This window comes from Thunnus thynnus, chromosome 21 (assembly GCF_963924715.1).
Source record: "Thunnus thynnus chromosome 21, fThuThy2.1, whole genome shotgun sequence".
In the NCBI taxonomy this organism is placed as follows: domain Eukaryota; kingdom Metazoa; phylum Chordata; class Actinopteri; order Scombriformes; family Scombridae; genus Thunnus; species Thunnus thynnus.
Window position 1 is genome coordinate 18152758 of NC_089537.1, and position 23188 is coordinate 18175945.

Here is a 23188-nt window from a genome sequence, read left to right on the forward strand (position 1 = left end):
CTCGCATCCACCGTCACTTTCCTGCCACTGACTCTTTCCCACTCGTTACGCAAACATACTATGCAATGCCGTATTCCTTAACGGAGTTACGCGACCAATAGTTTCCCAGGCAACGACACAGAGGTAGACTCACGTACCGGAAAAGCGCTGCAAAGAGACTCCCAAATGAATTAATGGATATTTGGCTTTATTTTTGACATTAAAAAAATATTTTTTGGCTTGGCGGGAGTTCTAATTATAGGAGATACACTGATTCAGTAAACATTCAGTACGTTCAGTAAATGCTCGGTAAACGTTGAGTGCAGTTAGACCTAGTAGTCTCCATTAGGTTTGGCGAGTTCAAAGTTCTGAAAACAACGGGGCTATTTTGAATACACTCCCGTTTTCACGGGTAATTTGTTAGTCTGTCCCTCCCGCCGCAGTAAATAATGGATTAATCCTGGAAGGCTATTGATGTAGCACTTTTCTCCATATGAAAGTAACACGGCAATTATTCGACCAATGAGAATTTGGTTGGACGAGAGCATATCGACCAACTGATCGACCAGTCGACTAAAGTCCTATTGAGCACATACACAAAGGTTATGATAGCTGTGTAGCTAACTGCTAATTTAATGTGTCATCAAGAACAACAGTGACTCTGTAAAAATTACATTTTGAAACAACTCACAAACTAACTTGTGTCACTGTGATGGCCCCAGAGCCTGTTGCCTTTGGTCCTGTGGTTTGTGTCTTTGTGTTGCAGGTCCTTGGATGGGTGGAGCTGAGATGCCACCTGACTACTAACTGGGAACACCTGGCCCCAGAGATTACTTAAGACCACCTGCCCTGATTCCAGTTCTCTGATCCCTTCCCCACTTTGGTTTGGTTTTGCACTGACAACATGCACCTTACATTAGACAAGGCATTCATACACTTTCAAACATCACTGATACTGACTTCCACACCCCATTGCAGTTATTATTGTTGTTTACTTTACTGAATTTCGGTTCGTTATTGCTGAGTTTGGCGTGCATCTCCCTCTCTTGTTGTGGTCCGCGAGCCGGTCATAACAGTTGAGCGTTTGTTTTTTGTGAATAGAAAGCGGGGAGTTTTTGTGGGTTTTTTCCTTCTTATTTTCTAAGTGAATCAGTCTTTGTTAATTTCTATGAAGCTTAGTCTAGTTGAGCACTTTTGGTCACATGAGAGAATGTGTCAGTCCGGTTAATTTGGCTCTCATGCGAAACTGATGTGATGTGTGAGGGATTCCCTCTGTTGGCTGTTACGTAGGTAGCCTTATATGGTAAATTTGTTGCGCTCTGGGGGATGCACCCGAGGCGTTTAGTTTGGGAACGCATTTTTCTGATTTGTGGTTGAAGGGAAGTGTTTTTCATCCTGCAACTGTCATCTATGAACTGTGGATATTTGCTGAGGCATAGGAATGTAAGTTGCCAGTTTTCTGGAGGAGGAGTTATGTAGCTAGTTTTTAAGGCAGTCAGCTAGTGGGGAAGCTCTGATTGGAGACTGCCTATTCCTCCTGTGTGCACTGGGGGGTTAACACGTTACATTCCTCTATTCTCTTGTTGTGAATATTGGTAAGTTATGGAGAAGATTGTGAGAGCGTTTGTGCAGGCGCCATCTGAAAGGTTTTTGGATCAGTGCACAGAGGCTCATCTGAGTTTTACAATTTTGATGTGGGTGATTGAAAGAGCTAAAGAGACAGTGAAGGCCAATTTGAAATTTTGGGTCCCTCCTTGTGGGATTATCAATGTTTTTCCAGATCAATTTACTGTTGCCTTTTGCCTCATTCAAAATATTGAGATAAAAACGAGATTTAGCTTCTCTTAGCTCTTGGATAACTTTGTTCCTCAAACCTTTATAAATCAGCATGTCAGTGTCTCTTCTAGTTTTAACTGCCGTTAATAATTACTGAGACCATATGAGTGTAACAACTCAGCAGAATTTATTTAGGGTCTCATAGCAGTTTACTACTTACATACAGTTGTTTGTATGAACTGCTGTTGGAGCATAGCTATCCTTATTATATTTAAGATAATCACAGAGTATCTTTATTCTACTTCCTTACATATCTTATAGACATGAAATTAAAGGAAACTTACGCTTCCATTAAAATGAAATGGATACTTATAGATGCAAAACAAATTGAACCCTGGTAACAAATCAGTATCAGTAAGAGTCATTTCTGACCAGTCCATGGACTAGTGCAACCTAAACTGTCTTCAATCTTCAAAAAGTCTCTTTTAGTAGGAATCCAAAGGGGCCCTTTAATTGTCTTTAATTGGGAAATGAAATACCAAAAGTTGTCCAGGAGGTTTTGTATCAGCAAGCGTCAGTTCCTCTCCAACAGCCACAGAAAACAAGCGGTCCCTCTTCACCTGAAGTCCACCTCAAAGCTAACAGGAGAATATCGCATAAGCAGGTGATTTGAGGCTAATGAGTGCAGAGAACAACTAGCTCTCACAGGCCACAGCTACAACCATCTGAACCCTTATTAAGCTCAATAATAAATAGTAATATTGCTGTGGTCTATCTTTAATATACAATACAAACTATAGCTCATTCTAACTTATATTAAATGCAAAACACACATTACTCCCTAACATAAGGAAAAACTATGACGTCTAAAGCAATATATTCCTTTGACATTTAGCTTAAAACAGCATGAACTATGTGAGTTTACATTCTGGACACAGAGGTAACTTGTACTTATTCTTGCTGAAGTCCGCCTAGCATGGTGGCTAATTAGCGATTAGTTTAACTCACGATTAGCGATTAGCATGCTAATTAACGTTAATTTGGTCGTTAAGACTTTACCATAAGGCAGGCAACACATTGCCATAAGACAGACAGATGTTACACATCTTAAATATGCATGCTCACCTTTGTCTATAACTATTTAAAAATGACAACAGAAGTAACCAAAAACCAAATTTGCCACCTGGCTTACATTTAGGATAGCCTACTTCATTTATGTTCAATGATGTTAGCTGAACTGACACATTGCATAATCAGACAAAGTTACAAAAGAAAATTCTACATTACTAACTAGTTAAATATCTGTTTCATACCTCTGATCTGTTATTCTCTAATCTGTTATCACAGCCAGCAATGAGTAACAGAAGCAGCGTTGCTGAATGCACAAATGTAACTGTACTATACTTCAACTGTTTACTCTTCCCTGGCCTGATGAGTTGGGGGTGGGGGGTGGAATTATGTTTCTGTGAAAGTGCGGGTGTCACAACACCCTTAACACCCACGGCTGCGATGCCCCTGGGTTATGATCTGATAAGCCAGTGATTCAATTATAACTTTTAGTTATTCTTTCTGGTTTGTTAGTAAATATCAGATCAATTTATGTACTGGAACATTTTGCAATCCTAGTTCGGCCTTTTACTAGTTGTTCTAGTTGGAATTTCTCTGATCATTTTTAGTTTTTTCCTCTTAGTTTTATCCTCCCAGTTCACATTAAAATCACCCATAAGTAATAATTCTTTGTTGAGATTGCACTCTTTCAAGACTTCTGTGAGTTGATCACAGAAAGTGTCATCTGCAGAAGGGGGCCTATAGATACCTATGATGTTAAGACATTTGCTGGGATAACATATTCTAACGTGTTACCTACATTATAAACCACACGTTCACATTTGATGTTGTCTCTCACATAAAAAAAAGCACCCCTCCTCCTCTTCCATCAGGTCTGTCTCTTCTGAAACATTGGTATCCAGGCACCGTGAACACACTTGCAGGAGTTGTTTGTTTCAACCATGTTTCAGTCAGACAGAGAAAGTCCAGATTTGAGTCAGACACAAGATGAGTTAGCTGATTGCTCTTTGCAGTAATGCTTCTGATTTTAAAATGTCCATTCAATAGCCCCCTTGGTTTCAGCTTCGGGTCCATAAGACTTTTGCATGATTGACAGTTTGGAAGGTTTTGAATAACCTCTGCCTCCTCACTGCAGGGTTTTAACACACAGTGGTGTCAGTAGCAGGTTTTGTGAGAGAGACACTGGACCTATCAAGGTTTCCACAGCCTGGTAGTGAAAAGTCATTCATTGAGACGTCATGCCTTGTGTTAACAAAGTTTAGTCTGTTAAGGGAGAAGCCCAGCTTAGAAAGTTGCTATTCATTCATCACTGGCACCAGAGGAGTCCCAGACACACTGGGGCACAAATCAGCATTGAAGTTCTGCAGCACTCCATGGGTCACTGGTTCAGGATTTAGTTGAACATCTCTGGAGAGCAGGATCAGCATGAAGAGGAGACCTGCTATTCTACGAAATGGGGTGGCAGATGACCTGTCCACTGGATCAGTGTTTCGCTCTGGTACCTGGGCTCGTCCGTGTCGCAGGACAGAGGAATAGATTGCAAAATATCCCAGTAAGTTATGATGAAAAGTCACTGTAGGAGTGTCAAATGGCCATGAGCCAGCATTTGTCCCAAGCTCAATCACTCAGTGTCCCAGTGGTTTTCCATCAGTGTTGATTGCTCTGGCCAGACAGACACCACATACAGGCAATACAGCAATACCAAGTACCAACAGTAGTCCAAAAAGCACTCCATGAAACACAACCCAGGTGTTTTTGCTGATGAAACACTGTTTGAACTTGACGCAGTTTTTGACAGGCATGCTCTGTGGTACAATAAACAGCCTTGGATGACAGTCCTTTGTAGCAATCTCATCCAGGATCCCAGTGGCCAGAGAGTGGAAACTCCTCTTAAGCCCGTCAACACTGGCCCAGTGCACCTGGAACCTCCTCTCGACCTCAGCGGGGAGAAAAGGCCGCCATCTGGGCGGTTAGGAACCCCAGAAGATCCATCTGGCCAGGACCGTTTCCTTCAATGTTGAGATGGACGTACAGATGGTCTTACTTGATGTTTGGCAGGTTCCATTGTCTGAGAAAGCACAAGAGATTGCTGCGTTCATTATACCCACAGGGTTATATTCTTATAGTGTGATGCCTTTTGGTTTGCGGAATGAGCCAGCAACCTTTCAGCGCCTGATGAACAGGTTTGTTGGAGAACTGGAAGGTTGCTCGGTGTATCTGGATGATGTGGTCATCTATTCTGATGATTGGGATATCCATCTTGACTGCATTGAGAGGTTGTTTGACCGCTTGGCTTATGCACATCTGATTGTTATCTTCACCAAGTGTGAGTTTGCAAAGACCACAGTTTCTTATTTGGGTCACATGGTGGGGCAAGGCAGAGTGTGTCTGGTGCGTGCAAAAGTGCAGGCTATTGATGACTATGCGCCGCCCACAACTAAGAAGGAGCGTTTTTTGGGACTAGTTTGTGGGAATTTTTCTACTGTTATTGTGCCCCTTACTGACTTGTTAAAGGCTAAGGCCAAATATGTGTGGTCTTCAGAGTGTCAGAAGGCTTTTGAGAGTGTTAAAGCACTCATCTGTAACGCTCCTGTTCTGCTCCACAGCAGAAAAAACTTTTCAAACTGGAGGTAGATGCAAGTTATGTGGGTACAGGGGCAGTGCTGTTACAGCCTGATGATTTAGGAGTGGATTTATTTCTTTTCAAGGAAATTTAATAAACATCAGCTGAATTATTCAGTAATTGAAAAGGAAACGCTAGCCTTGATTTTGGCTTTGCAGCATTCCCATCTCAGGGTTCATCAACTCAGAGTTCAGGGTTAGACTCAGAGTTTGCTGAACCTGCTTTTCGAAACAGGCCCCTGGCCAGTTCCCCATAGAATGTATGTATGTAATACATGAAGTCTATATTTTAATCTGTTCAAATGGGTTAAAATACTCACAAGATGTGAGCGGTGAGGGTGAGAACTGCTTATATTTGTCAAATATTTATATCACTCGGGTCAGCTGATCTTCAGTTTTACAACAAAACCAAATGGACTTGCTCTGTGGGTCTTCAAACACAGGAAGTCGAATCTGATTTATATCACAAAAGCTAAAAAGGGAAGTTGGTCTGTTACATTACAGCACAGCTTAATGAACTGAACGATTTCATTTGAATATACCAAAGGACCTTACTGCTGTTTTTGATGTGAGCTTGTTGGGTAAGACCTTAACTTTTTAACCCAGAGTTATATTATTCTGTTACTCCTCTGAAGTGGGAAATATTTGAGATAATAACTTATTTCCTATTATTTGTTTAGTTTAGTAGAAATGGCACCTAATAAATGAGAGGTCACTGTACCATTTTATCATTAACAGATACCATAATCTCACTACTTTGGTATTATGTAGAATTTAAATTAAATATAATATTTCATAGTTCTGCAGATTTACATCCCTTGTTTGAATGAGTGAATTTTAAGAGACTAATTGGTTTTAATATAATAAATCAAAACTCCATAACATGATTAAAAGAACAAAATATTCCTGCATTGTTGTGTTTGTAAATCCAGGTGATGAGATTCATGGCAGCCCTGTCTACAAAGATGTTGACAGACAACATGTTACTGAGTGTCTTCTTTCTTACAGGTGAGCTGTTTGTTCACTCAGTTTTATTTTGAGACATTAACTCAAATCATTTACACTCTGAAACAAAGCAGAAAGACAACATGCAACATTCAGCTGCTGAACTGTATTTATTGTATCATGAACCATCTCATCATGGAGATTTTTCTACTTTATGTTAATCATGACTCTGATCTCACAGGTGCTTTGGCTGCTTGTTCTGATGATTCACACCTCTTCATTACTGCACCGCTGGAGATAGAAGCACTGAGTGGATCTTGTTTGCAAATCCCGTGTAACTTTAGTGCTGGACCAGGAAAAACATTTGATGGCAGCAGAACAACCTTTGGAGTGTGGATTAAAAATGACCACAGATTTAAAAGCTATCCAAGAAATGTGATTTTCAACAGTGGTCAGACAGTTAACACCTATCCAATGAACATTACTGGAAACCTGAGTCAGAACGACTGCACCACTCTGTTTTCCAGTTTAATCACAACATATTTAGACAAATACTTCTTCAGAATTGAGAACGGACCATTCAGTGAAACAGCTTTTTGTGATCCTGTTCAAATAACAGTCAAAGGTAAGAGAGTTTTCTTTTTTTTCAGTCATATTGTTGTTTAGAATAAAAAGGAAATCAGTTGCAGCTTTGGCCTGAACAGCAAACACCATGGCCCTAACCTTTACTGTGAAATTAAATATCTGGTGCAGACTACAAAGAAAACTCAGCTGTGGTGAAATGTGAGAGAAACCAGCCTGTGAACACATAGTCATTGGTTTGAATGTCCTGACTCACAGTTGAATAACCTGAAAACTTGAATATTTATACATTTGAAGAAATCTTTATTAATATTGTCTGCACAACTAAACAGTAATAGACACTACTGTTTGTGTATGAAATAGGTAATCAGTCATGTGTTGAGTTATTTTAACTCCTCCGTTGAGGAACAAAGTCTAAATTAATTAGTCTTAGTTTATTTAAATTGCAGATTCTGACAGTTACTGTCTCAATGAATGCTCACAATACTCAACAACCTCTGATAGTTTCATGTCCCATGATGTGGTTTTTACAAGTGGGTAAAAGTTAAGGGGAAACATAAAATTTTGCTTCAGTTTAGCTATAAAATAACTAACACTGACATGTAGTGTAAAGTCTGTGTTTGATTTAAACCACAGATTCTCCTCCGAGCCCCAGAATTGAAATCTCAGGTGAGCTGAAGGAGAAGGAGTCTGTCACTATAACCTGCTCAGCTTTCACTCCCTGTCCACACTCCCCCCCTAAACTCACCTGGAATCTCCAACAAGACGCTCGCAACAACATAGAGGAAAACGCAGATCGAACCTTTACGACTAAAATCCAGACGACCATCACTCTGTCTGACAAGCACGACGGATACAACATCACCTGTTCTTCCAACTACTCTGTGAATGAAGGACAAAATGCAAAGTCAGCAGAGGAAAAAGTGACTCTCAGTGTTCCATGTAAGGCAACCAGAGTTTGTTATTGGATCCTGTCAAAACATGATGATTCATGGGATGTCAGCTGATTTTTAATGAATAAAAATAATCACATTTTCTTCAGATGCTCCCAAAGACACCTCAGTGAGGATCAGTCCATCAGGTTCGGTGTCACCAGGTAGCTGGGTGAACCTGACCTGCTCCAGCAGAGCCAAACCTGCTGCCAACTTCACCTGGTTCAACATCAGCAAAGATGGACCCATGAAAGTATCTGAAGGAGACTTTTACAGCTTCAATGTGACAGATGGAGGAGTTTATCACTGTGTGGCCACAAATGATCTTGGTAATCAGACGTCAGAGATCCATCTGACTATTAAAGGTAAATGCAGGACTGTACTGAATGCACTCTAATATGGGACTCCATAAGTGGTTGCACCAGCTATGATATGTCCAAATTCAACCTTTGTTTTTGTTTAGTCACTTATATTGCTTTTGTGTCTATAAGCAGGACCAGAAATGCCTCATGAATCTTTTCAGTGGGGGGCGATTCTTGGAGGAATGTTTGGGATCATCGTACTCATCTGCCTGGTTGTCTGTGTGTGGTGAGTATCACACATTTAAGCAGCTAACATGACATGGCTGAAGTTTCTCTGTGCTCACCTTAAATCTGAGTTTAGGCGTGTACCTACGAGCATGATTGATGATATCACAACTAGTTTGGAGCCAATCATGGTCCAGTAAACAACTTACACAAGTGCGATCAGGAGACTTGAAGCCTCCAGTGATGAGAATGAACTTTACAGTGAAGTAGGAAACATCTTGTGTTTCAGCAGTTAAACTTCTGAAATGAAAAATATATATTTGTATGTTCATAGAATCTGATTTAATGAAGAATAAGGAGTATATGTCATTTTAAGGATCTTAATGAGGTAATTGAACTTTTGGTGATGAAAAAACATATTTGACACAAATTACTATTACAAGAAGATGTGTAATCAGTTACTATTTACTCACTAGAGGTCACTGTAGACCACAGGATGTTGTGCTGCATGTTTGGTAAGAAACTGAGAAAAGAGGTAGTAGTAAAGTACCAGAGTCAAGTGTCTCACTCTCTTTCCTTGATGTTTATGTAATTCAGGCCCCATGTAGCTGTGTTATAATTATGCTTGAGTGTGTAGTACAATGGGACAGGGCCTGAGTTCATTGCTGAACTGTTATATGTATTATTATCCCTCAACTTGCCTCTTTTGAGTTTTACCACAAATCTTTATTCCTAATCTTACTCAACAAAATTAATATGGACACCACACAACTGTACTAACTTTAAATGCAATAATCCTGATACAGGTATTTATTTACAAAATGAGATAATAAAATTTGATAACTCTTTCTTTATAAAATAAAATATAAAAAAATACTCAAAATGTTATAAATAAGTGTATAAAATGAAATATCAAGTTTCTTTAGTTTTAAACCTTTTCCTTTAAATTTCAAAAATCAATTTTATAACTTTATACCTCTTTTAATCAGAATAAGTACCTTTTAACTATTCTTTAAATCAAAGTATCTTTTAACTTTCTTTTAATTAGAATGAGTACACTTTTAAATAGCACTATATATGTATGTATGTATGTATGTATGTATATATATATATATATATATATATATATATATATATATATATATATATATATATATATATATATATACCTTTTAGATACCTTAAATCAAAATAGTTACCTATCAAATGTCTCTTGAACAGAAAATTACCCTTCGAATATGGTTAATGTTAACAAAAACAAATTTTTTAATTTCATACACAACCCAAAATCACTCAATGTTTACCTGTGGGCCCACACACACGCACACCTTCCCTCTTTATTCAATAATTTAACCCTGTTGCAGGCCTGATTTGAAGCTGGGGTGTGGTGAGGCCTAAAAACTTAAATGGCCGCTTCACTCTGACATGAGCAGAAAACAAAAAGCATGTGCAAGTTCAGTTAGTACTCACGAATCCCAAGTGAATTGTTAGTGGGGATAGCAGTCACAGGGGCAATGGCACCACATCTCTGGGCTCCCAACTGGCTCCAGTGCGAACCTACACACCTCGCCACATTCTTCTTTATATACAGTCTGAAGGTATAACATGCAACAAGGAACCTGCGGCTGGGAGTTGAACCATGGATGTTGTGGTTGCGTGGTACGCACCTCAACCATTAGGCCATCTAAGGCCTCCGATTTTGTTTTTTATTTAGCACATGTAAAAATGAAGAGAAAACTGACATTTATTTGTTGAATCTATGAATAGCTCGCCACACTATTGTTTTTACTTTGTAAAGTCTATAAAGTTTTTAATCTTCAGGTGGATTATGCTTTGGATCCCATCACAGCTCCCACTATTTTATCATCACTTTAAAAAAAACAAAACATAAAGAGCTATTTCATAGCTCATGCACTATGTCAACAAAGTAATTACTCCACATTTAAAACATATTCAAATAGATCATGATCATAAAATGATTGCAACATAAGCACTATTACTCCATTTTCCCCACTGTTCCTGTCTTGTTATCCAATAATAATTTTGCTGTACCTAAAAAATTCTTACAGTTTAATTTGTCAAGTAAGTTTAAAACACAAATTTGTTTCCCCTTCATTATCTACTCTGGTCTTCTTCACTTGTATTTACAGACAGTGCGAATTAAATTCACTGTCTGTAGTAAACAGTGTCTGTAAATTCACTGTTTACTAAACAATTAGTTAATATTGGCTGTAATTTCAAGTGTTTTCAAAATTTTTCTACATTCTACATTATTATATCTACATTATTTCCTTTATTTTACAGCATTCTCGTGTCTTTGAAGTGGTTCCAGTTGACAATTCCAACTCCACAACAAACTCGGGTGGGAAAATTCTGAACTTTGAAAACACAACAAATGTGACAAAACATCATGTTAGCAACCTGCTGTGGTAGAAGATTATGAGTATTCACTCTCCAAGACTGAACAACACACAAAAGAATGGACAATTGATCCTTTAGGTCTTTTGTGACACAATATAAGATGTTTTGTTGCTGCATACAGTGACAGCAGATTGTTCTGATCTTATCTGATTTATATAAGTGGGAGCCAAGTCAGAGGTTGAATTAATTATTTTCCAAATCTAGATGAAGTTCCCCCTCCCCTCTCCTCATAATTTTTCCTGTTTGGTAAAATTTTTTTGTAGCCAGTTAGCCAGCCAGTTTAGAGCTAGCCAGTAAAACAGAAGAAAAAGAAGAGAAAGGAGAAGACATCCATTACGGAGAGACTGACTTCCCCAAACCGGGACCTAAACTGTCATTTGACTCAGCGCAGGACATCAGACAGCAGCAGGATGGGGTGTATGCACAGGTCAACATGTCCGAGCCAACAAACAGCTTAACACAGACTGCTAACAGCCCAAAGGACTGTGAGAGAAAATTGAATAATGGGTTATCATTTTATAAATCTTTTGTATATATGTTAAAAATGTTTGTTTTTAACTGAATGTGATGTAATGTCATTGTCATTCTGGTATACATGTTTGTGAAGAAATCCTACTCCTAGGCTAGTTGAACTCTTGAACTTCTTTCTATTTCAAGATTGTTTGCTGACCTCTGGGGTTAGCTCGAGATATCTTTGTCTTAAGCCTACTGTTTTAGAGACTTTGTGGATCATGAGGTACCTAGATAAGCTACATTTGAAGGATGTCTTTGTTTGAAATTATTGATTGACCATGAGGTCTATGTGGGATCAGCGTATGACCATAGTTGTTTGTAAGAAGGTGTAACAGTTTGTGGAAGTGTCCATTTAGGGACTGTTTTTAACTTTGCTTCTGGAGAAGTATAAAGCTGTCTGGTTTGGGTGCACAATCTTTAGGGAAAGGGCAGCTGAACAACATGCTTTCTCTCCAAAAATACAAGATGACTGTATTTTTGTTTTGTGTTTTGTGTGTGGACATTTGTATAATTGTTACTGATGGTGTGATGGATTGTACAGTATCTACAACTGCTTCAACAAGTAACAATGTTTGATGCTTTTTTTATGTCTCTGTGTGGTTCTTCAGCAACAATGAAAAATTTCCACGACAGGACCTGTATGCTTAAGTGAAGGAAAAAAGAGTTGTTTTATTGTTTAAAGAAAGACATTTGAGAAGAATTCATATCAAATGTTTCTTTATGTTTATCTATACACAATGTTCTTTTTAGTCAGTTAATATAGAAAAAGATACTGGAGCCTAGACAGAAAAAAATTATTGTCACTGTTATCTGATCAAAGACAGGAAGCTCAAAACTTCCTCATCCTGCAGGTTTTTTCATGTCAATGATCAGCTTGTTCATATGTGTGTGCTGACCTCACACAGCTGCTGTTGACTGATTTGTTATATATAATACCAGATACACACAAATAAAACTCCCAAAGCTCTAAATGGGGAACGAGACTAAAAGACACCAGAAGCAGGTCTGCACACACATTAACACTGTAGTACACGATTATGTTTAATTTGAAATGTTTGTGTCTAAGTTTGCAAAGGTGAAGATTAAAACATGTTTAATACATTCAAAAGAATTTTCATATGAAAATAGACCAATGTAGGGAAAAATGATATCAATTACTTCCTTGTGTGTTATAGAACTGAATTTATAGTGAAAAGGTCTGAATCACCAGCAACAGGAAAAGGTTTTGGGTGTGATCCTCACAGAAACCGTCTGCTCTAATAATGTATGCTGACATCAAATGACAGAAAGTAGAAAAGCCCACTTTTCTACTCCTCTAATTATTTCATTTAATTTACACATCATTGATTGTATTTGCTTAATTCAACAACAAATTCACTGATTACTGTAGTATTGAAGACCATGTTGACTGTTAGTTTTACCAATCAGCACTAAACACAAATTATAGCTGAGGCTGATGGGATGGGTGAGTTCTGCAGGTATTTTGTTATAAACCAAAGTACAGGACGAAATGAAACTTTGACCTGATGATGGCACTAGATGAAAAGTCAGTGGATCACCAAAGTTATTATCACACTTCATCCTGAGAGGGGACATGAATGTCATTTACATCATCATTTGTGTTTGAGCACATACACAAAGGTTATGATAGCTGTGTAGCTAACTGCTAATTTAATGTGTCATCCAGCATAATGGTGGCTCTGTAACAATTATATTTTGAAACAACTCACAAACTAACTTGTGTCACTTATTCAATGATAACAATTAGAATAACACATATAAAAACATGTGAAGTGAAAGAAGCATCTTCATCACTGAGGTTCTCTCATCAGTCCAGTAATGAAGAGCAGCAGCAGCAACACTGGAAACTAGAGTATATATGTAATACATGAAGTCAATATTTCCATCTGTTCAAATACTCACAGGGTGTGAGCAGTGAGGGTGAGAACTGTTTGTATTTGTCAGATATTCATATCACTCAGGTCAGCTGATCTTCAGCTTTACAGCAAAACCAAATGGACTTGCCCTGTAAGTCTTAAATTAGAAGCTAAAAAGGGAAGTTGGTATGTTTCATTACAGCACAGCTCGATAAATGATTTCATTTGAATTTACCAAAGGATTTTACTGCTGCTCTGTTTTTGATGTGAATTTGTTGGGTAAGACCTTAACTTTTTAACCCAGAGTTATAATATTCTGTTACATCTTGTGAACTGAAGTGGAAAATATTTGATATATCTTATTTGTTGAGCTTTAGTTTAGCAGAAATGGCACCTCATAAATTAGAAGATATGGTAACATTTTACCATTAACAGATACCATAATCTCACTACTTTGGTATTATTTAGAATTTACATTAAATATAATATTTCATAGTGTAGTTATGCAGATTTACATCCCTGGTTTGAATGTGTGAATTTGAGGATAATTTGCTTTAAAATAAATTGCACGATTATTAAAAACTGATTAAAAGAAGAAAATATTCCTGCATTGTTGTGTTTGTAAATCCAGGTGATGAGATTCATGGCAGCCCTGTCTACAAACATGTTGACAGACAACATGTTACTGAGTGTCTTCTTTCTTACAAGTGAGTTGTTTGTTCACTCAGTTTTATTTGGAGACATTAACTCAAATCATTTACACTCTGAAACAAAGCAGAAAGACCAGAAATTTCTTACAACTGTTCACATCCTGACTGCAACGTCAAATGTTTTAGTTTAAAACTATTAACAGGACAAGAAAACATGCAACATTCAGCTGCTGAACTGGAGATTTTTCTACTTAATGTTAATCGTGACTCTGATCTCACAGGTGCTTTGGCTGCTTGTCCTGATGATTCACACCTCTTCATTACTGCACCGCTGGAGATAGAAGCACTGAGTGGATCTTGTTTGCAAATCCCGTGTAACTTTAGTGCTGGACCAGGACAAACATTTGATGGCAGAACCTTTGGACTGTGGATTAAAAATGACTACAGATTTGCACTCTATCCACAGGATGTGATTTTTAACAGTAGTCAGACAGTTAACACCTATCCAATGAAAATTACTGGAAACCTGAGTCAGAAAAACTGCACCACTCTGTTTTCCAGTTTAAACACAACATATACAGACAAATACTTCTTCAGAATTGAGAACAGACCATTCATAGCAACAGCTGTTTGTGATCCTGTTCAAATAACAGTCAAAGGTAAGAGAGTTTTCTTTTTTCCAGTCATATTGTTGTTTAGAATAAAAAGGAAATCAGTTGCAGCTTTGGCCTGAACAGCAAACACCATGGCCCTAACCTTTACTGTGAAATTAAATATCTGATGTAGACTACAAAGAAAACTCAGCTGTGGTGAAATGTGAGAGAAACCAGCCTGTGAACACATAGTCATTGGTTTGAATGTCCTGACTCACAGTTGAATAATACCTGAATATTTATACATTTAATCAGTATCAAGTTATTTCAAATCCTCCATATTCATTGAGGGACAAAGTCTAAATGAATCAGTCTTAGTTTGTTTAAGTCACTGATTTTGACAGTTACTGTCTCAATAAATGCTCACAATACTCAACAACCTCTGACAGATTCATGTCCCATGATGTGGTTTTTACAAATGGATAAAAATTAAGGGGAAACATAAAATTTTGTTTCAGTTTAGCTGTAAAATAACTAACACTGACATGTAAAGAAAAGTCTGTGTTTGATTTTAATCCACAGATTCTCCTCCGAGCCCCAGAATTGAAATCTCAGGTGAGCTGAAGGAGAAGGAGTCTGTCACTATAACCTGCTCAGCTTTCACTCCCTGTCCACACTCCCCCCCTAAACTCACCTGGAATCTCCAACAAGACGCTCACAACAAAATAGAGGAAAACGCAGATCGAACCTTTATGACTAAAATCCAGACGACCATCACTCTGTCTGACAAGCACGACGGATACAACATCACCTGTTCTTCCAGCTACTCTGTGAATGAAGGACAAAATGCTAAGTCAGCAGAGGAAAAAGTGACTCTCAGTGTTTCATGTAAGGCAACCAGAGTTTGTTATTGGATCCTGTCAAAACATGATGATTCATGGGATGTCAGCTGATTTTTAATGAATAAAAATAATCACATTTTCTTCAGATGCTCCCAAAGACACCTCAGCGAGGATCAGTCCATCAGGTTCGGTGTCACCAGGTAGCTGGGTGAACCTGACCTGCTCCAGCAGAGCCAAACCTGCTGCCAACTTCACCTGGTTCAACATCAGCAAAGATGGACCCATGAAAGTATCTGAAGGAGACTTTTACAGCTTCAATGTGACAGATGGAGGAGTTTATCACTGTGTGGCCACAAATGATCTTGGTAATCAGACGTCAGAGATCCATCTGACTATTAAAGGTAAATGCAGGACTGTACTGAATCCACTCTAATGTGGGACTTCAGAAGTGGTTGCACTAGCTATGATATGTCCACATTCACCCTTTGTTTTTGTTTAGTCACTTATATTGCTTTTGTGTCTATGAGCAGGACCAGATTCTCATGGATCTTTTCAGCGGTGGGCGGTTCTTGGAGGAATCATTGGGATCATCGTACTCATCTGCCTGGTTGTCTGTGTGTGGTGAGTATCACACATTAAAGTAGCTAATATGACTCAGTTTCTGGCTGAAATTTCAGCTGCAGCCACATTCAAGATGAAGGCGCAGATGTGTGATCTAGCAGATATTTACCTGTTTATCTCTTGTGGCACTTTTGACTTCATTAAATTATATTATTTATTTATTATATCATTAAAGTTTATTATTGAACTTCATCATATAATATGATACACTGACTCTCATTGTACAGACACCTGAAAGAAGAAGCTATGATACTGTGTAGACATGTTCTCATTGCCCCTTAATAATAACAATCCTACCAAAAAGAGTTATTATAACTAAAGTTCAGGAACAAGACCATGACCCACTCTCTCACTAATTCAAACACCTTTGCCTCACTAATCCAAATCACCTGTGCACTCATATATAGGTGTGTCTAACCCTGGGTCATGACGTTCACTCTTCTGGACCCACTCCATTTCCTCCTATTCCTATTGCTCCGCACATCTTAAATATCATGACCACCTGTGATTTCACCTTGGCCTCCGCCGTTCCGCCTGTTCGTCCCCCTCTGGCTGCACGACCCTTTCCCATTTAATCTTCCTTCAGGCAGCAGATATTGTCAGGTTCCTATGTTGACCTCGCTCAGCTCCTCCAGCCATCCACTTATGCTATTACCAGTCCTAGGTTGATCTCAACACCCCATGGTGCAGCCCAGCTCAGGCACCCTTCATCTTGCTGTTCAGACTGCAGGGCCGAGCTGGATGACTACCTATACACCATCTCGGATTTGGCTCTGCGGTTTGCCAGTTTTTATACATACCATGTTCTTCTCACATCCCAGGCCACAGGTTGCCTCTAGCAGTTCAACCAGGGCACCTACTGGGGTGCCCTCAACCCAGAGCTATACTGCCACGTGTTCGCAGCATGGTCTTCCTTGGCTTGCAACTTGTGCGGGGCTCCTTCACACCCAGCTACCGCATATGTCATTGCTGTTTCTCACCCACATGTCAACTGTTGTGTCAAATCGATGGAAGACAGTTGAAGAAAACACCTGATCAAAAACTGCTTTTTGAAGATAAAAATCAGGAGTCAGAGGTCCAAGCAGCAAAGTGTTCTTTAATGCCGGCAATAAAGGAGAGCAAATTAGCGCATACAAGATGAACCAGGTCGCTCTGAAGGTTTTTTCCTTCAGGGCGTAGTTTTTATACCTTTGGGTAGGCATAGTTCACACCTATCGTCCGTCCTCCTCATTTTTTGGCCAATTACACTATTATATTTTATCTTCGTCACTCGTTGTTGGTCAAAACTCTTCAAGACAGGTTTTGAGCTGTCGTGGATATGTACTGGCATATTCAATTCTATCTGGTTATGTCCAATTTTTTTATATAAGTATTGGGGATCATTTTACACCATTATTGCCAAGTTGTCTTCTGGCCTTTATTTTTTTAGTTATTCTAGTCACTTTACATCCTTATTTCTTGATCTCCTCCAGAGTGTATTTTTAAAAAAGGTGAAGACTTTAATGCAGACCCAAGCAAAGTGACATGTAATACAAACACACTCAAATTTCTCCAGTGTATGATTATGATTCTTTTACCGTGCTTCTATACGTACATCGTGATTAAATGTGATTCATGAGATTACAAATACATCATCAATAGGATTCTAAACAATAGCACTTATTGTTTATAAAATTTATAAAATCAATCTGCATAGCTTAATATTGTCTTTAAGCACACCAATGACATTTAATGAAAATACACCACACAACATGTTAATCAAAGGCTTAAGAAAGACAGAACCTCTGCTCGCAACAAAACATCTACCCCTGATAGCAGACCTCCTCACCTGTTGTATCCAAACCCTCCGTGCAGGATACTCGTTCCCATCGATTGACTCAACACTTGAATCTATGTTCCTCCTAGCATTCTCAGTTTATTTTACGATGCTCAGAATCCACCACCACCTCATCCACCTACAACCTACGACATCCTCAGATTTAACCTCAAACGAAGCAAAACCAACCAGCTCTGCATTTCTCACCCCATTTTCCTCTTCTGTTTAAACTCTTATCTGAGCCCTTTTGAACTCATTCATACTTACGTAAACCAGAGACTAACCCACCATGCTTCTCCTCAAGACCCACTCTTAACCACCGAATCCAGCAGTGTAGCCACACACTTCTGGTTCCACCACCATCTCTGCTAAGTTCTGTCCAAGTCAGGAATTTCATTATCCTCTGGTCACTCCTTCCGCTTAGGAGTCGCTTCAACCACTTCCAGACAAGGAATCCTGGACCACACAATCAAAATCCTCGGCCGCCGGTCTTCCCAAGCCTACCATAGCTATATCCATAGCCACCTCAGCAACATCCAAAGAGTCCATTCTCACCTAGTCCCGTGAAGTTAACTTATATAATACATCATATATAATACCAGTGTACTCAGTTAGGAGCAGGTTTGGTTATTAGCAATAATTAATAGTTAATTAATAGTTATAAAATGATTATTAATTATTATAAATCAATAAATTGTCAGTGTGAATTGATAATAAACTAATAACCAAACAGTGAAAACAGTCTCAAAAAGTTGTGTTCACCTTAAAATTGTCAGTATCTGAGAAACATTAACATTTATAAGGTGAACAGTGAAGGTTTGAATTTGAGCACTGACTCCATCAACAAGCTGTTATCACAGTATGTATGCAAACAATCACAGGAAACTTCTCTTTAAATGCACAACAGAATGTATTAACTTTAGCAATATCAATTATAAATCAATAACTCTTCAATTAATAAACATCTGTCATACAACTATGAACACAAGCAACAATAAATGACAGTGGTTATAAACAGCATGACAATATACAGCACTTACAGATGTGTATGTGTGAGTGTATGTGTGTGGCGGGGGGTGGGGGCCATGAGAGAGGAAGGAGAAGGAACAAGATGGCGGACCTGAACCATGTGGTGTTACGTCATGTGAGATTTCTGGTCAAGATGGTGGGAGTGACCGCGAGATTTGAACAGAGACAATGGTTTATGGCATCTGCCGGCTCAACAAGTGTCCCTAACAAAGAGATAACTTGGGGACAGGGCTAAGAGTTATCTGCTCACCACGTGTGTGTGCATGTAGGAGCGTGTATGTGTGTAGTTAGTAAGAGGAAAAGGAGGTAGAAGCACCAAAGAATAAAAGATTTCAGCAATTGTGAGGAGAAGTTGTATTTGCTTTTATTTACACAGAGACGTGGCATGAAAACATACTTATTTGATGGCCATGGTCTGATTTCAACAAATAAAATGCAACCCACAGTCTCACACATGATGGTGAGCTAACACAAAGCAGTCCAAGCAGTTAGATAGACACAAATCAGTTTAGTGTGGTTAACACAACCAGACAAGCAGCAAACAACAACACTACTTCAGTATCATCAGCAGCAATAACGGGACTCAGTCCATTTAACTTCACAAAAACAACAGCAATAAAGCTGAAAATAACACACTTTATTCACCTATCATTCCCCAGACTTAAGCCTCTTACTTCGCTTTAAGGAAGCAAGTAGGTTGTGTTTCAGTCTGTCTTTTGGGTCCAGCTCGGTTCCTGACGGAGCTGTCCTCTCGCTCTGTCTCTGTCTGGGTGTTGCGGAGAAAACAGCAGAGTCGACTCAGTTTGAAAACAGCAGGGCATAGAAGTTATCCACATCTTCGTGTAGAAATTCTTTTCTTCCTTCTGCAGGCAAACAGGGAGCGCTAGGTTGCAACAGCGGTTAGAGAAATCTCTACTCGTTCAGTGAGGTTGAGATCATGCAGACTAATGTATGTATGTCCTGTACATACATTTAATGTACGTACAGGAGTCATGTCCTTTCATCAGCTGTGTGGGCAGCGGGAGGTGTACTTCAAGGGGCGAGTGGAGTGTTTATATTCTCGGTGATGCACAGCAGGGGAGAGAGCCGAGAGTTTGACTCTGCCGGATTTCACAACTAGGTGTGAGTTGAGCAGAGCAGGATGGGAGTTGAAGTCTGTTCGGAGTTCTTTTGTTTGACTTGGCGCCTTTCTTTGTTATCAGGCTTTGTGATTGCGTGCAGGCCTGCCTTTCTCTTCATGCACATGGAGTATGAGCCCAACACCAGTTAAAAGTTTGGACACACATTTCTCTTCACTTGAATGAGAAAGTGTCTCCAAACTTTTGACTGGTGCTGTATGTACAGAGTTTGACACTTTCAACTCCTCAAGTTTCTCTGTGCTAACCTTAAAGTGTGTATCTACGAGCATGAATGGTGACATCACAACTAGATTGGAGCCAATCATGGTCCAGTAAACAACTTACACAAGTGTGATCAGGAGACTTGAAGCCTCCAGTGCTGAGAATGAACTTTACAGTGAAGCAGGAAACATCATGTGTTCAGCAGTTAAACTTCTGAAATGAAAAATATATATTTGCATATTTATAGATTCTGGATGTAATGAAGAATAAGGAGTATATGTCATTTTAAGGATCTTAATGAGGTAATTGAACTTTTGGATTTGGAAAATCATATTAGACATATTAGACAAATTTTTATTTCAAGAAGAAGTTGTGTATTCAGTTACTATTTACTCAATAGAGGTCACTGTAGACCACAGGATGTTGTGCTGCATGTTTGGAAAGAAACTGAGAAAAGAGGAAGTAGTAAAGTACCAGAGTCAAGTGTCTCACTCTCTTTCCTTGATGTTTAGATTACTTGGGCCTATAACAGAAGAGTATTATTATATATCTTAAAACACATCTGGAGGGGATCTTAAAGGTATCTCCTGGACTTTGGGGCCACTAGTAGCTATGGAACAAAGTTTTTACAAGCGGGTCCCCTTTTTGCGTGTGCGTGTGTGTGTTAGGGGGATACTGACATTTATTTGTTGAATTTATGAATAGCTCGCTACACTATTGTTTTTACTGTAAAGTCTATAAAGTTTTTAATCTTCAGGTGGATTATACTTTGGATCCCATCACAGCTCCCATTATTTTATTAATTTACAACATTTTTAAATAGCGTAAATAATTTATTTGCAACATAAGCACTATTACTCCATTTTCCCCACTGTTCCTGTCTTGTTATCCAATAATAATTTTACTGTACTTAAAAAATTCTTACAGTTTAATTTGTCAAGTAAGTTTAAAACACAAATTTGTTTCCCCTTCATTATCTAACCTCTGGTCTTCTTCACTTGTATTTACAGACAGTAATTATTTAATTCATATACTGTTTACTAAACAATTAGTAAATATTGGCTGTAATTTCAAGTGTTATCAAAATGTTTCTACATTCTACATTATTATATCTAAATTTTTTCCTTTATTTTACAGCATTCTTGTGTATTTGAAGTGGTACCGGTCGACAAATCCAACTCCACAACAAACTCAGGTGGGAAAATTCTGAACTTTGAAAACACAACAAATGTGACAAAACATCATGTTAGCAACCTGCTGTGGTAGAAGATTATGAGTATTCACTCTCCAAGACTGAACAACACACAAAAGAATGGACAATTGATCTTTTAGCTCTTTTATGACACAATATAAGATGTTTTGTTGCTGCGTACAGTGACAGCAGATTGTTCTGATCTTCACTGCTTTATATAAGTGGGAGCCAAGTCAGAGGTTGAATTAATCATTTTCCAAATCCAAATGAAGGTCCCCCTCCATCTCCTCATAACTTTTCTTCTTTGGTGAATTTTTTGCAGAGTCAAACAGGTGAAGAGCCAGCTGTTGAAGAGCCAGCCAGTAAAACAGAAGAAGAAAAAGTAGAGAGAGGCGGAGAAGACATCCATTATGGAGAGATTGACTTCTCCAGACTGGGATCTAAACCGTCCTCTGACTCAGCGCAGGACAGCGGACAGCAGCTGGATACAGTGTATGCACAGGTCAATGTGTCCGAGCCAACAGCTAATACACACTGCTGACAGCCCAAAGGACCTGTATGCTCAAGTGAAGAGAAACTGAGTTGTTTTATTGTTTAAAGGAAGACATTTGAGAAGAATTCATATCAAATGTTTCTTTATGTTTATCTATACACAATGTTCTTTTTAGTCAGTTAATATAAAAAAAGACACTGGAGCCTGGACAGAAAAATGTCATTATCACTGTTTATTGATCTAAGACAGTTTAACCGATAGTTTCTAGCGTTGTGTTATGAGGAAGAGACTCAGACCAGGGTGTCTATGGAGGCAACCATTTCTTTCGGCAACTGACGACAGAAGTAGGCCTAAATAAAAAAAACCCTCCGGTCAATTGTGATGCTAACTCAGGCTCCTACACAAATTAAATAACAGAAATGTGTTAGCATACCGCACAAGACGTCCAAGCTAATAAACAAACTTATACCCGTAATTCAAAGGGAGGGCACAACGTCGCTTACCTCTCCCATGAAGTACAACAAGAAAAGGGGAGAGGTAAAGGCGGGGGACATCAAAAGTGAATGTAGGGGTACAATGAACTGAGTCTTAAATGTTCCACATATTGACCCTGGAGAAGTAGCACGTCAGGATGTAAATATTTACAAATTTTGTGTAATTTTAATACATATGCTGCATAGTTGACTCTGTTACAACAGAGCTCTTCACAACCAAAAAACATCTTCCTTTTGCTTCTTTTACTTCTCTAGTATTTCACATCTATAACATAATCTACTGAAATGTCAAAATACAGCTATTAATGTGACTCAGGTCTGAAACGTGTCAGATTAATGTCTGAATCTTACATTAATATTGTAATAAACCTGGCTGTAGGTATGAACATTTAATACTGGACTGGCTGAAAAGTTACTGCTGCCACCACCTTTTTCCCCGGTATGGTCCGGTGTCAGAGATCTGAGAAAGTTGCACACTGACAACAATATATATATATATATAAATATAAAAGACTTTATTTTACAGCAATGAGTTCAGACAATAGCATTTTCATGGACCGAGGATAATACTGGCCAAGCTATAACATACCCCCCTCAGACAGTCTGTCCCCCAGCTAAACAGCCGCCTTAAGTGTCACAGCACACAAAACCACCCCACACAAGTAACACATTGTAACAGCTGACAGGTGGGTACACACACACCCACACGTCCTGTTGCAAGAAGCATTTAAGAAAACACATTAGACTTAACGCAGTGAAAACCACACGATTCCACCCTAAATAGGCAAACTTGATCTCACACCACTATGGGGCGTGCAGACCAACCTAGCCGAGACAGACATGTATCTCCCCCATACCTATCAGCTATCTTTCCCC

At 38.8% G+C, this 23188-nt stretch overlaps 1 protein-coding gene and 1 long non-coding RNA gene across 5 annotated transcripts; one reads left to right on the plus strand and one right to left on the minus strand.

Moving 5' to 3' along the window:
- Window positions 1-228: 228 nt before the first annotated feature.
- On the minus strand, window positions 229-5727 carry LOC137173706 (uncharacterized). Its single transcript, XR_010925229.1, has 2 exons — window positions 3069-5727; window positions 229-2393 (listed from the first exon to the last, which is right to left on the minus strand). It is a non-coding gene; the product is annotated as an uncharacterized lncRNA (long non-coding RNA).
- Window positions 5728-5870: 143 nt separating this feature from the next.
- Window positions 5871-22165, plus strand: LOC137173698 (cell adhesion molecule 3-like). 4 transcript variants are annotated; one of them, XM_067578676.1, is made up of 8 exons: window positions 5878-6026; window positions 6378-6453; window positions 14174-14551; window positions 15068-15373; window positions 15474-15728; window positions 15858-15948; window positions 21271-21328; window positions 21648-22165. In XM_067578676.1, exons 2-8 carry the CDS (start codon window positions 6381-6383, stop codon window positions 21864-21866), a joined length of 1380 nt encoding a protein of 459 aa, XP_067434777.1. In that variant the 5' UTR covers window positions 5878-6026; window positions 6378-6380; the 3' UTR covers window positions 21867-22165. The 4 variants fall into 4 exon arrangements, with proteins under 4 accessions (XP_067434779.1, XP_067434780.1, XP_067434777.1 ...); XM_067578678.1 differs by lacking the exons at window positions 14174-14551; window positions 15068-15373; window positions 15474-15728; ... (1 more) ...; window positions 21271-21328; window positions 21648-22165 and adding exons at window positions 6632-7015; window positions 7609-7914; window positions 8015-8269; window positions 8396-8492; window positions 10736-12057 and having other exon boundaries at window positions 5871-6026; XM_067578679.1 differs by lacking the exons at window positions 14174-14551; window positions 15068-15373; window positions 15474-15728; ... (1 more) ...; window positions 21271-21328; window positions 21648-22165 and adding exons at window positions 6632-7015; window positions 7609-7914; window positions 8015-8269; window positions 8399-8492; window positions 10736-12057 and having other exon boundaries at window positions 5873-6026.
- Window positions 22166-23188: the final 1023 nt, after the last annotated feature.

Coding starts and splice junctions, on each gene's coding strand:
- LOC137173698 (XM_067578676.1), top strand. CDS start 6,381: ATGAGATTCATGGCAGCCCTGTCTACAAAGATGTTGACAGACAACATG. Junction 15,374..15,473: donor AGTGACTCTCAGTGTTTCAT/GTAAGGCAACCA, acceptor CATTTTCTTCAG/ATGCTCCCAAAGACACCTCA. Junction 15,949..21,270: donor TGCCTGGTTGTCTGTGTGTG/GTGAGTATCACA, acceptor TTTATTTTACAG/CATTCTTGTGTATTTGAAGT.